The 16,254-nt window shown below is 40.4% G+C and overlaps 1 protein-coding gene across 1 annotated transcript; it reads left to right on the top strand.

Annotated features, from left to right (window-relative positions):
* The first annotated feature begins 3,418 nt into the window (after positions 1-3,418).
* Positions 3,419-12,417, top strand: LOC137286794 (carbohydrate-responsive element-binding protein-like). The gene is made up of 7 exons (XM_067818793.1): positions 3,419-3,983; positions 6,500-6,718; positions 6,873-6,966; positions 7,793-7,892; positions 9,512-9,635; positions 10,268-10,397; positions 10,777-12,417. Exons 1-7 carry the CDS (start codon positions 3,687-3,689, stop codon positions 10,896-10,898), a joined length of 1,086 nt encoding a protein of 361 aa, XP_067674894.1. The 5' UTR covers positions 3,419-3,686; the 3' UTR covers positions 10,899-12,417.
* The last annotated feature ends 3,837 nt before the right edge of the window (positions 12,418-16,254 follow it).

The following is a 16,254-nucleotide window of genomic DNA, read 5'->3' as shown; positions in this document are numbered from 1 at the left end:
GCGTCCATGCACATGTTGTGTGTACTGTACCTGACTTTTCCCCCAGTGCCATTCTAGCCTTGAAACCAAGGCTATGCTGAATGACAAGTCCAAAATGTAACGTATGTTATATTTGAAAAACGCGCTCTTGAACCATGTGCAGATTATAGAACTACTGTTGTGTTGAGTCTCAACTGGTAAGGCTTCCATGTTGTCGGAACCTATGAACCTGTCCATGAATGAGTGAAACTTCTATCTGTCTATCTGCTCCAAAACTGTGCTGAATATGCGACTCAGTGAGTTTACTTTTACGCCGCTTTTAGAAACATTCCAACAATATCATGGCGGGAGACACAGGCAACGGGCGTTAAACTGTGTTATTCCACATTTGTGTAGGTGTAGAAATTCTACCAGTCTAGCCTTGTAACAAGACTGTACTGAATGACATATCCATGAATAGGTAATGATTCTACCAGTCTAGCCTTGTAACAAGACTGTACTGAATGACATATCCATGGATAGGTAAGGATTTACCAGTCTAGCCTTGCAACAAGACTGTACTGAATGACATATCCATGGATAGGTAATGATTCTACCAGTCTAACCTTGCAACAAGACTGTACTGAATGACATATCCACGGATAGGTAATGATTCTACCAGTCTAACCTTGCAACAAGACTGTACTGAATGACACATCCAAGGAAGTGACATATCCATGGATAGGTAATGATTCTACCAGTCTAGCCTTGTAACAAGACTGTACTGAATGACATATCTATGGATAGGTAAGGATTTACCAGTCTAGCCTTGCAACAAGACTGTACTGAATGACATATCCATGGATAGGTAATGATTCTACCAGTCTAGCCTTGTAACAAGACTGTACTGAATGACAAATTCATGGATAGGTAATGATTCTACCAGTCTAGCCTTGCAACAAGACTGTACTGAATGACATATCCAAGGAAGTGACATATCCATGGATAGGTAATCATTCTACCAGTCTAGCCTTGTAACAAGACTGTACTGAATGACATATCTATGGATAGGTAATGATTCTACCAGTCTAGCCTTGCAACAAGACTGTGCTGAATGACATATCCATGGATAGGTAATGATTCTACCAGTCTAGCCTTGTAACAAGACTGTACTGAATGACATATCCATGGATAGGTAATGATTCTACCAGTCTAGCCTTGTAACAAGACTGTACTGAATGACACATCCATGGATAGGTAAGGATTCTACCAGTCTAGCCTTGTAACAAGACTGTACTGAATGACATATCCAAGGATAGGTAATGATTCTACCAGTCTAGCCTTGTAACAAGACTGTACTGACTGACAAAACCATGGATAGGTAATGATTCTACCAGTCTAGCCTTGTAACAAGACTATACTGAATGACATATCCATGGATAGTTAATGATTCTACCAGTCTAGCCTTGCAACAAGACTGTACTGAATGACATATCCATAGATAGGTAATGATTCTACCAGTCAAACCTTGCAACAAGACTGTACTGAATGACATATCCACGGATAGGTAATGATTCTACCAGTCTAGCCTTGCAACAAGACTGTACCGAATGACATATCCATGGATAGGTAATGATTCTACCAGTCTAGCCTTGTAACAAGACTGTACTGAATGACATATCCATGGATAGGTAATGATTCTACCAGTCTAGCATTGCAACAAGACTGTACTGAATGACATAACCATGGATAGGTAATGATTCTACCAGTCAAACCTTGCAACAAGATTGTACTGAATGACATAACCATGGATAGGTAATGATTCTACCAGTCTAGCATTGCAACAAGACTGTACTGAATGACATAACCATGGATAGGTAATGATTCTACCAGTCAAACCTTGCAACAAGATTGTACTGAATGACATAACCATGGATAGGTAATGATTCTACCAGTCTAGCATTGCAACAAGACTGTACTGAATGACATATCCACGGATAGGTAATGATTCTACCAGTCTAGCCTTGTAACAAGACTGTACTGACTGACATATCCATGGATAGGTAATGATTCTACCAGTCTAGCCTTGTAACAAGACTGTACTGAATGACATATCCATGGATAGGTAAGGATTTACCAGTCTAGCCTTGCAACAAGACTGTACTGAATGACATATCCATGGATAGGTAATGATTCTGCCAGTCTAGCCTTGCAACAAGACTGTACTGAATGACATATCCATGGATAGTTAATGATTCTACCAGTCTAGCCTTGCAACAAGACTGTACTGAATGACATATCCATAGATAGGTAATGATTCTACCAGTCAAACCTTGCAACAAGACTGTACTGAATGACATATCCACGGATAGGTAATGATTCTACCAGTCTAGCCTTGTAACAAGACTGTACCGAATGACATATCTATGGATAGGTAATGATTCTACCAGTCTAGCCTTGCAACAAGACTGTACTGAATAACATATCCATGGATAGGTAATGATTCTACCAGTCTAGCCTTGCAACAAGACTGTACTGAATGACATATCCATGGATAGGTAATGATTCTACCAGTCTAGCCTTTTAACAAGACTGTACTGAATGACATATCCATGGATAGGTAATGATTCTACCAGTCAAACCTTGCAACAAGACTGTACTGAATGACATATCCATGGATAGGTAATGATTCTACCAGTCTAGCCTTGCAACAAGATTGCACTGAATGACATATCCATGGATGTGTAGTAAATGTGATTGTATTGAGTAAATACGCAAATTTAAGGAAGCGCGTACTTCACGGGATCATCTTACTCGTAATATTTATGATCCAAAGTCATGATTCATGCACTGTAAGATACCATGCCGCACTTTGACATAGCGTATTTCATTAATGACGTGACCGAGGCAAGGTAACAACAAGTACAATAGCTGGTATGACACGACAGAAGATCGAATGACCAGACCACCATCGGCTCGGTCTGGCGTTGTTCTGGGTAACACTCATACCTTTCTGAACAGGTTTGCCTTCCTCGATCTGACAAGGTAACCATTCTAACAAAGAATAAAATGGAATAAACAATAACAATAAAAAACAAAGACATATATGTTGTACCTATAGGAATCAAGCATCTGATTTTCAGGGACGATTTTGGTCTTTTAATAAATAAAATTTCCCGAACTGTATTCTTTTGACGCTTATTTTAGGCAAAGGTACAAACAAAGGAAAGGTGGCGTCATTTTAAAAAAGCAAAAACATCAAACGTCATCAAACGGTCATTAAATGTATGATTTGCAAGTACACGTCATGCCAAGTATAAATAAATCATACTAATTTAACATATGGTCGACGGCCGGTTTCCACGTGTTCAAGTATTACTTCTGCTTACACGACAAAAATAACCCCACAATAGCCTCACACAGAGATGCATATCAGGCTTGCGGTTATTTTCACAACTTGAACCAATCCATGACGTGGATCACGCGTGGATGGGTGTTGCTTCACATACCGTCACATATACCTGTGACAATACTCTCGGTTAATCGACCGAGGCAATCATGGGTGATTTCCCGACTTCTCATCAGTGACGAGCCTCTGCACACGTGATGTATCGAGGCGGGCGCATGTGAATCAGGCTTTCAAAGCACGCCGTTATAAAACCGGGACGGGCTTGTTCGTCAAGTTCTTAGCCACAATCTCATTCGAAGAGAACAGACGTAATATAGCTATGGCTTTCAAAGGCGAAATCAAAATCATAGTGCAAGTGACATCAACTAAATTTATGTTGCCAGCCAGAGTGACTCGGACACATAGAACTATCCCAACCACGTTTTCTAAAACATGCCGTTCGGATGTGATCGGCGCTGGAGTTGAACGATTGAGACACGAAGCGATAGAGGGAAATGTAAGTCCCTGTAAGCGAAGTCGTAAAGCCAGAGCATTCCCGAAACGTCTTGGCAGTCATAAGAGGGATCCTAGGAAAATATGGTTGCAAAAACATCGTGATGAAATATCAAACGAGAAGGTAAGGGGATATTTGTTTTTCCGCAATATCACGTGATATCCTCTTAAGTCATGTGACCTAGCATGAGTGAACACATTTCAGATGTGGCGTAGCAACGGGTTTTGTAGTTTTGAAAGAATGAATGCACAGTTTCTTGTGTCGAGCTCGTACAGTTGCAAATGATTCGCAATAATTTAATAAAATCAAATTGCATATATGTACGTGTGTTCACATGTACGACTACGCATACACAGATAATACGTTCATAAAATGTAAATTTTGCCAGTTCTGCTAACTGATAGGTTTTCTCGGTTTCTTTAAGAAGTGTTAGTCAAGTCTTGATCCTCTTAATCTCTCGGAATACGTTTCTTGTAGAGATATTTCAATACTCGTCTGTAATTTATTTCCAAGGGAACTCGCGACCAATTCCTTCGTATGATATTCAAGACATAAAATATTGAACATTTTCACAGTCAGATAGTGACGTCATATAACACCCGGTGGTTGAGATGACGCTGCCACGTGAAAAATGACGTCATTCTCTGATTTCCTGTTGGGGAATAAAACTTTATTCAACTCAAATCTGCTTTGACACGCGTGTGATATTCGTAAACCTTGTCTAAGTATAATGTACCATTTCTGTGATCTATACACATCTACAATGTCCATTCGTCACCAGACATGTAAATGAATCCTGCTTGTGTCAACAGGTTTCTGTTGGACATAGATCTACATATATATGACTGAGGTTTATTTCATGGCTCCCTATACAGAGACAGTGACCGAGTTCCTTCTAACGTTGTTGTTATATCAGATATCCCAGGAGCGCAGGTTTTCTGAAATAACATATACGTGGTCGCCTCTTGCGACCCGAACCTTGTCGGTAAAGGAGAGCAATGCTCTGAAGGTGAAACTACAAAAAGTTTTTTACAGAGATTCCCTGGCTGGATATCAACATGCAGCGTTACAGGGAATTTACTGGGGAATATATTGGAGGTTGGACGGAAAGTAGGATTATATATGTTTTGATTCTATGCTCTCAGAATTTGGGATTAAATTGAAATCAAAATAGCTGTTTGATAAATATTTGTTGATGAGGACATAACTACAATCAATGGCAAGTCAACAATGAACATCTTGTTTTTGTATTACCTGTGATTGTTTACATCACATTTGACATTTGAATGCATGCAATGAAAAAAGAAGAATTTTATATCTTCATATTTTCCTGAAATAATGCATTTTCGTCGTTTGTATCCTTTTCCCCAGTTCCCGTTCTCCAACATGTGCCACCCCCACCCCCACCACACACACAGTCGAAGTTCTTGCCATGTGTCAGAGTATAAGTTCATTGTTGCAATATTTGTATTCCGTAATTCACATACCTTGACATTTGATCATCCCTTAATAGAAGGTCTCTGATATTACGATAACATTCTCAATGAACCGATACAACGGCTTTTGAATAAGGCGATGCATTGTGGGATATGACATAATGCCCACAAGTGAACGCAACTGTCAGTATTACAAGTAATACGCAGAGGCAGAATGTCGAATCCTCACAACACCACTGATTTTATGTGGCCTACACCGGAGGATGATTTTCTCAATTTTGGTGACGAGTTTTTAGGAATGTTACAGGTACGCCGTTTGGAATTCACCCGTTATATGCTCAATATTTGTATTGGTTTTCTGTTGTACCGCTTTGTTTTAACATTAATGCCAGCATATATGATTGTGTCAAGGTGATTAGCTATTTGCAGGGTTGTGTCAATTATTGATAACGTTTACCAGGAACTAGGTTTTATTGAGTTTTTTTTAATGGCGTTGATATACATCATTCACTGAATTAACTGACAGATTGTGTGAATATACGCACGTGGTATTGATTCCATGCCCTTTTGTGCCAACCAATGATTGAAGGAGACACACAGCCGCCAGCCAATCAATTGGCATCATGGTTGGGGCGTCGGGTATGCAGTGAAGCCAGAAAGAGCACGTGACAGAGTTTCCGTTTGCATATAGTGAAGCACTTTCAAATTCGTGATAAATGTGAAAGAGAAACTCTCTGAATATTTCAGTCTGATGATGGATACAATGAGGCTCGTTCGTAACTACCTTTTACTACCCGAACAGGTCCATAACACTTTCCAGTCACATATTTACAGATACCTGATGTTCTTAAACTGAAGGAATTATGTATACCTTTGTTTTGTATTTGAATATTTAAGTGTTTTGTATGATTCGTTTTAGAACTGTGTACTATACTTCTTGCCATCTTTATTGATCTGTTTTTATTGTTTGTGTTCAACGAACATACACGCTGTTGGTGTCAGGTTTCAAGGTCATTGACTTTTCAAGCTGTACACGCTGTTGGTGTCAGGTTTTCACTAAACAACATGCATACCAAAGGTTCAACAAAATAGTTAATTCAAGGCGTTTTCTGTCATCCAGAAGTTGAGTCGAGACGATACCTTTTCCAGACTTATATATAAATTTCAAAAAATTTAGATTAATCAGATTTGTTTTCATTACAGTTACAACCAGAATCAACTGCCGCACACCCGTTGTTTTCTGTTCCACCGTTACCAGAATTCGAATGTCCCGCTGGTTCTAGTCCCACCCCGCCGCCGCATGTACCCTCCAACAGCCCCGTGTCACCAACCCCCAGGGGTGGGAGGCCCGTCAATCCCGTCCCCCGCCATAAGAGGTCTTCTCATATTAACGCTGAGTACCGACGGAGAAATAAGATACAGGTACGGTTTAGAAGCAACATTTACCCACAGTAAAATAGTTACTCTATATTTTAAAGTTAATTATCACAATTTACATATAAGCACGTAGATGTACTTACACATCTATATATACTTGTATTTACCTATATTGTCGTCATTATGTTTTCAATTTCAGACGGGGTTTGAAACGTTGAGAGAATTGGTGCCTTCCCTCGCAGACGATAAAAACGTCTCAACCAAAGAAAGTAAATCCACAAAGTTGCACAAAGGTATTTATCTTTTCTTTTCATGTGTATCAATGTGTGATGGGCGATGTGATACCCACACAAAACCAGATTCGATTCCATTCTGGGAAATTTTGCACGGAATTCTGGAATTGGTCCCTCCAGATGGGAAGGCCGCCATTGCAGCCACGTGTGGCACTTGGAGGACCGGGTGGTCATATTTATTGACGTGGTTGACAAATGTCATCGTATCCCAGTTGTGTAGATCGATTTTTATGCTATAGATCACTGGCTTGTGTGGCTCAGACCTGATTATTAACAAATCGCCACCATATAGTTGGAATACTGCTCGATGGCGGTTTGTTAATACAACAACAAACCATAGCAACCACAAACAACCAGTGTCTGGGGTTCAGTGCCAGCCAGGCGTTGTTGTTGTTGTTGTTGCTGCTGCTGCTGTAGAACAGGAACACGAACGCCAACATTTAATTACTTGACTATACTTGCTCTCAGTGAACGCATTCTTCGTAAGCCCTGAAGCTGTCGGAGTTGGTCTGATATCGGCATAATTCCTCCCTGCCTTGTTACACGTACTCAGGGAAAGAAATCCTGTTACAACTATGCTAACCAATATCGTATTTTATACAACATCTGTGGAGGCTATTCAACTAAAGTTGTTGTATTGTGTACAGGATTAACAGAGACATTACCATTTCATCTTACCGGGTACCCATTCGCTGCTGCTTAAAAGACGACAGATTAGTGATAGTAATAGACATCAAGTGGTGTACTTTAACTGGTTTTATGTAGTATACGTGACGTTTGGCCTGTATTGATAAATATTTACTGAAGTCATTATTTTTCATTGAAGCTGCAGACCATGTTCGTGGGCTCAGGTTTGATCTGAAGAGTCAACAAGAGGAGCTACAAGCGCTCAGACAGGAAATAGCTGACTTGAACTCACAAATCCAGTAGGTGTAGTTTTCTTTGAACTGTTGAACTATTATGCCTAATTATGAGCTATTGTACTTTTGTACTTAACTTTTTACACACACCCCCACCCCCACCCCCACCCCCACCCCCACCCCCCCCACACACACACACCCGTCACTTAATCCCGGGAAGGGATATAGTCAACGCCTCGTCTGTTTTTCCGTCCGTCCGTATTCTTTATGTTTCCAGAGCATAACTAAGAAACCGTTCACTATCTTTAGACCAAACTTGATAGATATAATAATCTTAACGTATTGCTATTTACAGTGGTTTGGCTTTTTCTTTTCTTCTTTTTTCTTTCTTTTTTAAAATTTTTAAAAATATTTTTATTATTTTTATTATTTTTATTATTATTTATTTATTTATTATTATTTTTTTTTTTCAAAGGAACATTTTGGTGTTAGTCTAATGGAGGAGTGGGCTTCGTTTCCGGAGCAGAACTCAAAATCCGTTCTTTATTTTTCTTCAGAACTTGGTAGATATACCAATCAGAAGCTAAAATGGTGCCTTTTGCTAGTAACATGTTTTTGTGATTTCTTAGTTCCTCGGTTTCCATTGAAACGATTCAGGCTTTGTCTCAAAAGTGAGAGCTGTGTTTCATTTCCGGAGCACATCTACAAAACTCTCTGATATGTGTCAGCAAAACTTGGTAGATCCCAACGTGGTACCTTTTGCTATTTACAGGTTTTTGCGATTTATAATTTTCTGTTTCCATGGAAACGTTTCGGGGATGGAGGGATGGGCTTCGTTTCCGGAGCACAACTCAAAAGCTTCTAAATATCGTGCTGCAAAAATTGGCAGATATGTAGGGGAGACCCTAAAGTGGTGCTTTTTTGCTATTTACAAAGATTTGGCATTTTTATTTTTCCCGGTTTCCATGGAAACAATTCAGAGTTAGTCTCAAAATGGAGGGATTGGCGTCGTTTCTGGAGCAAAACTCGAAAACTATTTCATATCTTTCAACAGATCTTGGCAGATATATGAGACAGAAGTTGAAATTGTGCCTTTTGGTGCATGGATATATGGCATTTATATTTTTCATGACGTCCATGGAAATCAAACTTAATCTAAGAAAACATCAACTGTCAGATGATTTGTCATTTCAATTATGTGGGGACCAGGGAATAGATCTGTGTCATCTTGTTTGTATTAGTTCAGCATAGTTTTGTGTTATTTAAAGCCTCACTCTTCGCTCGTCACGCCGAAGACCCGGGTTCGATTCCCCACATGGGTACAATGTGTGAGGCCCATTTTATGGTGTCCCCCGCCGTGATGGAATATTGCTAAATACGGCGTAAAACCAAACTCACTCACTCACTCACTTTAAAGCCTCACTCGACATATATTGGACTGCGGTCCGTAAATAATCTGTAAACACTCCAGTGATTAACTTTATGGCCATGGGCCACCATGACATGTATCAGTCATTGATGATAACCACTCAGTGAATCACTTCTTACAAGTATTGGTGTAGCTCAGATGTTTAGGGACTGTTGCAGTGCAGTCAGTGTACATCAATTATTACCCCCAGTTGTCCTCTCAGTGTGTCTAGTTGTTCAGCTGGGTCCTGAGCTTATGAATTTGTTCTTGTTTCCAGGACGTTTCACCAACAACTTCCGGCCACGGGTATTGCGGTTGTTGAAAAGCCGCCATGTCGAATGGAAAACATGTTCAGAGATTATCTCAAGTCAAGAACGCAAGAAAACTGGAAGTTCTGGATTGTATCCTTTCACTGAAACGTGTCGCCTTGCCTACTATATACTATATACTATATACTATATACTATATACTATATACTATATACAATATAGAAAGGCATTTGTTTCGTGTAAGCCCTTTAGATAGTACCGCCAGTGGGTAGGTAGTCTTGACTGTTTGCCCAACCTCTATAGCTAAAAAGACGTGTAAGCCCAGGTTTTTTGTTAATGGTAGCTACACCCCTGGTTAGTGTTTTCCGCTTCCTGTTTCAAAGATGATATTTCAAGGAGAGATGGGATACGACGTCAAGAATAGTAGTTTTGAATTGTTTTACACCATGCATGGGAGTGTTCGAGTGTAATCGCGAGGTAATTAGCCTACACTAGTATTTGGGACTCTATCCATCAGATATTATATGCATTAACATACTTGTGTATAAGTTTCTCAACCCTACTCTGTACTTCACTTGCTTATTGGTGGCATTTAAACCTACTCCAATCCTAATTGTACGTTGTTCCCCCATATATGTCTTAAACTTATGTATACTGCAACTTCTTAACGCCTCTCAAAGAAGTTATTGGGGACACAGTTCATCAGCAGTTAGCGTGAGTATTTTAGTTAATGAAAGCAATATATTCTCCTTAACCAGTGACAGTTTAGTGTCATACTTCGCCCACTGTTTGAATCCTACACCCGGGTAGTGACGAGCGTCACCCCTTCTTCCTTCCTCCAGACCGTGCGCGACTGGGCACACGAAAATCTCACCCTCGTCAATCTCCGGCCATGTGAGTACCTACTTCAAAATATCGTATCTTGTTTTCTAGTTCTACCAGAAGACTCTTGGTGGATGATAATGACTCACGTCTCCATTTCATCGTGATAAATACCCGATCTTCACCCAAAGACTTCCAGATTACTATCATCATCCGCCATATTAGTAAATCACTGGGTTCCATTCAGCCAGCTTAGTCGCGGTTTTTTTTCCTCAGAATTTGTCTCTTAATTTGATTGGTAATCTGGTTGCAGCGTCATGTCGGTCTGGCCAGGTATCCATCTAAATAATATACTAGACTGGCTTGAGGGTGTTTTTTTTGTTTACCTAATACATGTAATTCCTTTTCAGTTGTTTTTCACATATCTATATTTAGACTGATCTTTTTCCAGGTGTCTTATCGGCACTGCGGCACATAAGCCTTAATTCTTGCATTCTCACGGAACCAGAAAAACTCCCCGAAGAAGCACCACAAAGAGTCAACGAAATGTTTCGGGAGAAATCCTCTCAGTAGTCAGACAAGAATTGTGTCTTGACAGTAGTTCTCTCCACAAGTCTTTCAATGGCGGCCAGAGTGAGACCCCGGCAGGTCACGGAGTTGTCACACACATCATTATTATCTATGTTCTTGATAATGAGACATTTTACTGACTTCCACGACACAATGGTTAACAAATGGGAACAAATGGCACAACGAAGTGGTTTTGTTCCGTCCCCTGTGCAGGAGTCCTCTAATAATTGTCCAACGCTTAACCAGTCACGGAAGAACTAGAGTGATCAAGAACAGGATTCTCATGTTCCTGCACATAGAATTGCATTGTGCGCAGACAATCAGTGTGTGAACAGCGGCCTCTACAATGGAACTGAACCAACGCTTATACACGCCTCTGAATGATAGAGTCACAGGCATCAGATCATAGAATAACTGGTTTGGGGCCATACTGATCTCGGGCCATATAATGATTGATCTTGGGCCATATAATGACTGATCTTGGCACATAGATTATCTTGGCCTGCTTGCACTAAGAGATCTTGGCGCAATGACTATCCAAAGCCTATATTGGAGAGTGGCAGTTACAATCATTGTAGCGCCAAGATCACTTTGTGCAAGTGGGCCTGATCCTAAGGCCATAGTCACTAGTCTTGGGCTATAGGATCACTGGTTTGGGGCTATAGGATCACTGGTCTTTGGCCACAGGTTCCGGTATCTTGGGCCATGTGATAACTGTTCATGGGCCACAGAATGACTGAACTCAAAGAAATTGTTACCGTTGTTCCTTGTCATGTCGTGATTGTCATACCTTGCATCACGACCGCCAGTGTACCCTTGCCTCAAGAAAATAAGTGCTGGGCATAGTTGTGAATACATTAGTTTTGTTACATGAAACCCAAGTTTAGCCTTTTTGTTTTGATCCATCTGTCTGCGATACCCGTGTACGTGTGAGCAAGAAAATCGGCTGGACGTCAGTCAGTTCGTGTCTGTGCTGGATCATGCTGGACATTGGTCTATGAACGCCCGGCGGCGCTTGTGCATACTACCTACCTAGCAGTTATATAGTTACAAGCAGCTACGTTCACCCCACCCGACGTGGTAAAACTGAAGTATTGTTTAGCTGCGTCAGTCAGAAGCCACTCTCGCCATCAGGTACAGTTATTCCGCATCGCCATAAATGTGTGCGATAGTGCCCAAATCTTTATTATGACTCGCTATGCTAATGGGTTAGTATTATTATTCACGACACTGATTGAATTCTTTCGATACCGGTGCTGATAACTACCATGCTATTTATACCCAGATGTTGGTTATACGTGTAAGGTCGGAATGTAAAACAACATAGTGACGCTTGGTACTAAGTGCTAACTTTGAACAGATTGCCTAATTTTGCGATGATGTGGGGTTTTTATTATGTCGTCATTTATTGTTTTACATATGTACATAATACTTCATGTCAATCACAAATCACTTACAGTGTCATATGTTAATTATTTATATTTTTTGTTGATGAAAAACAATAAATTGATGTGAGATTTTCCACTCGTTGTCCTGGTCTGTCCGACTGCCTCCGTGGTGTACTGGTTTGAGAGGAAGATTGCGGGTTCGGTCCTCGGTCGCGTTATACCAAAATACATTAAAATATGGCTCTCGGCATACAAAGACTGATCGGCTCCGAATCAGTATAACGTGTCTCAGTAGAGAATTCATGCTTAACTGCAGGATGGTATCTCAGTGAGCTAACACTATAAAACCATCCTAAATCTGGAATAGTATACAAGCAGCCACTCAGGGCACACGCATTCAGCGAATCACACGAGCGAAATATTATTAGTACGACGTTTAACCCCACCCCACCCCACCCCACCCCACCCCACCCCACCCCACCCCACCCCACCCCACCCCACCCCACCTCACCTCACCTCACCTCACCTCACCTCACCTCACCTCACCTCACCTCACCTCACCTCGAATGCAAACATGGCGTTCGTCACTACTCGGCCCTTCCCGTAACTTGATTGGATCACGAATGATTTCCGAAAAGACACCTGTAGTTGGTCACCAGTCAGAAAGATAAACATTATCATGGGTGTGGAGTAGGTGGGAGGAGGGGGCTTTCCTTGTCAAGGTTGTTTTGTTCCAGGCTGGTTGTAAATGTGTCCGTAACTTTGGAAGTTTATGATATTTGGTTCTGGTTTCTTAGGAACGTTAAGTATTCGTGCGGTCGACACTTCTGTATTTGATGGTTCTGTATTTGATACTTACTTGTCAAGAGTTATCGTCTTCTCTTGAGAGATATAAGCTTTTAGTGCCATGCAACAATCCGTCTCACCGAGTACCCCTGTACTGAACATGTTCGACCTACATTGAGATAGGAACCCACCTATAGTATAGCTGGCCATAGCTGGTGAGTCATCATTACTGAAATTCCCATAGGCTTTCATGTTAATTGACTCTTGCAAGATTAATTTAGCTTCGGTCGAACTGCTTTCAGTACTTATCTACCCGCTGGGAAATCACCCTAACCACACACACGTAATTTCCATTCATTTTAAGAAAACTATAACTGACGACTCAGTGCAAGATAGGTGGGCTTTTGCCACAATGGGTCGCGCGTTAATAAAGGGACCCGATTCCCACAGGAAGTCGACAACTACAAGACGTTCTTGTTCCTTTTATTCTTTTATATGTACAAAGTAAGAGTTTGTAACATTTTAGAAATATTTCACTTCCAGTTCCACTGTCCTTGATGTCTGCGGAGTAGATTAAAATCAAACATGTCCAACTACTGTACATAGACATTAGGGACCTTTCAGCGAAATATATGCATGATATTATTCATTAACAAAACACTTTCCGAAGAGGGTGGGTACGCTTAAATAAAACTGCATGATTGTGTGACCTTGTTGCCAAATGGTATCTCAACGTTCCTGAGACAAGTGACATGTGATAAGGTTAAATAAAAAGTGACATGCTTCTCGGGCATCGGTGTGTCACATTTGGCCTTTATAAGAATCTGAAGAGTGAATCTACAGCTCCTAAACACGTGGTAAACTTTCTGAGCTGTATTTCTGAGAGAGAAAAATATATTGTGTTCCTCCCTCGTCACTTTTTTTATGAAATTATTTTTTAAGTCTTACCGTCCTCGTCACTTTTGAAACAAATGCCTTCGAGAAACATTTAAGTTTTGTAATGTAGCCTAACACATGATGTGAAACCATAAATAAAACAATTGGCACTTCTCGGTAAGTTCTATAAAAGCCATTGCTTTGTCCATTCAAAAAACAACAGATCTGTATTCCCATTCGAACATCACTATTTTCAAAGAAGGGGACTTGCTTGGGCCTATAGTGTTCAAAGTTATTAATGCTAAGGACACAGACATACAGACCTTGACACAAATATATCCAAGATCGTCCACGTAATTCTAGATTCCTAATTCCACGTAAAGTCTAGATTTCCGTCTGAAAATGAAGAAAGTCTCAGGGCAGCTTTTCATTATTTTTCATTTTTTTTCATTTTTTTTAACTATCAACTTTTTTCTTAAAAATATGTCCATTTCAGAGAGTAAATGTTGGTAGTCTAAGAAAGGTCGGTAAACACACTAATAGAATGCCTAACGCGATATAACCGGATATTTAGTAGGACAACCGCGTAATAGCAGGGAGGTCAATTGTGACAGAACAAAGAGACCTAGATGTCCACAACTGACTGATAAGACAACACAATGGGTACAATCTTTGCACACATAGTCATTGTTATTATTATGAACACCATAGTTTGTTGACGATTTTATCCCCGCCTCGTTCGTCTGTCTGTGTGTCCGTAATCAGTTTGTTTCCGGCGCATAACTCAAAAACCGTTAAATATTTTGAGACCAAAATTGGTAGATAGAACAAACTGATCATAATGTTGTACCTTTGCTATTTGCAGATTTTTGGCATTTTATATTTCTGTGATTCCGTGGAACATTTTGGACTTAGTATAAAGGAAGGGGTGGACTTCGTTTCCGGAGCATAACTCAAAAAGCGTTCAGTACTCTCTCTCTCTCTTTCTCTTTCTCTCTCTCTCTCTCTCTCGTACACACACACTCACTTTCTCGCTCTCTCTTTCTCTCTCACTCTTTCTCTCTCTCTCTTTCTCTCTCTCACTCTTTCTTCTCACTCCCCTCTCACTCTCGTTCTCACTCTCACTCTCTCTCTCACTCTCTCTATATGCGACGCTTCTGGTAGATGCTGACACCGTTATTTGTCAAGCAAAAGATGAAATATGTCTTTCTCTGCTCACTGCTATATAATTAAGTATAGTTGAGTGAGTGAGTGAGTGAATGAGTATAGTAGTTTTGGCATTACACTGGCGAGTCCGCGATTCACTCAAAGTACTCATTCCCTTCAAGGGTTTTTGGTGTATAGCTGGGCTTGAGGTTATGTGTGCCGGATCACGATGATGGCCCGGGTTCGATTCCTATTTACAACAGTTTACAACACGTGCCATCCATTTCCTAGGCACCTTGCCTTAACATAGCTGGAATACTGGCAAAGGCTGCATAAAACCAAACTAACATATTTACTCTTAGGTTCACGCTCCACATGCATGAGAAACAGGTGCGCGACTGATGATTATTTGATTATTTTTAACCGAGAAGACGATTACTGAGCATGGAACGATTACTTCTCGATAAGGTGGTACAAAGTCAACATGATATACTTTGTTCACATGTCCAACCTGATGATAAATTTAATTCTTTTACCATCTTGCACCAAGTTTATCTTAGGCTCACGATAGCAAATTGTGACATTGTGTGGATGTTGACGGTAGTCACCTTGTTAGCTAGGCTGGAGTTTAAGGTCGTGTCAAGCATCATCACGAATAGTCCCAGTCTTCGACCATATCACCAACTGACGAGGTCATCCAATTTTAAGGTTAACCTGACACGCTGGCCCTTATGAATAACCGGTTTTTGAATTGTTGATACACATTTTTAAATATGTGTAAACTTGAAAAGACAAAAACAAAAAAAAACCCAAAAAAAACCCAACTGCACCTTCATTGTCTTTTCTTTTAGAGGTTTCAGTATGTTTTCCTACGTATGTCTTTTCTTGTAGAGGTTTCAGTATGTTTTCCTACGTATGTCTTTTCTTGTAGAGGTTTCAGTATGTTTTCCTACGTATGTCTTTTCTTGTAGAGGTTTCACTATGTTTTCCTACGTATGTCTTTTCTTGTAGAGGTTTCACTATGTTTTCCTACGTATGTCTTTTCTTGTAGAGGTTTCACTATGTTTTCCTACGTATGTCTTTTCTTGTAGAGGTTTCACTATGTTTTCCTACGTATGTGGCCATATTATATGAGGCATATGAAACCACTCTTTCTGTTGCAA

This window comes from Haliotis asinina, chromosome 6 (genome assembly GCF_037392515.1).
Source record: "Haliotis asinina isolate JCU_RB_2024 chromosome 6, JCU_Hal_asi_v2, whole genome shotgun sequence".
Taxonomy (NCBI): Eukaryota; Metazoa; Mollusca; class Gastropoda; order Lepetellida; family Haliotidae; genus Haliotis; species Haliotis asinina.
This window is presented reverse-complemented; position numbering and strand designations above follow the sequence as displayed.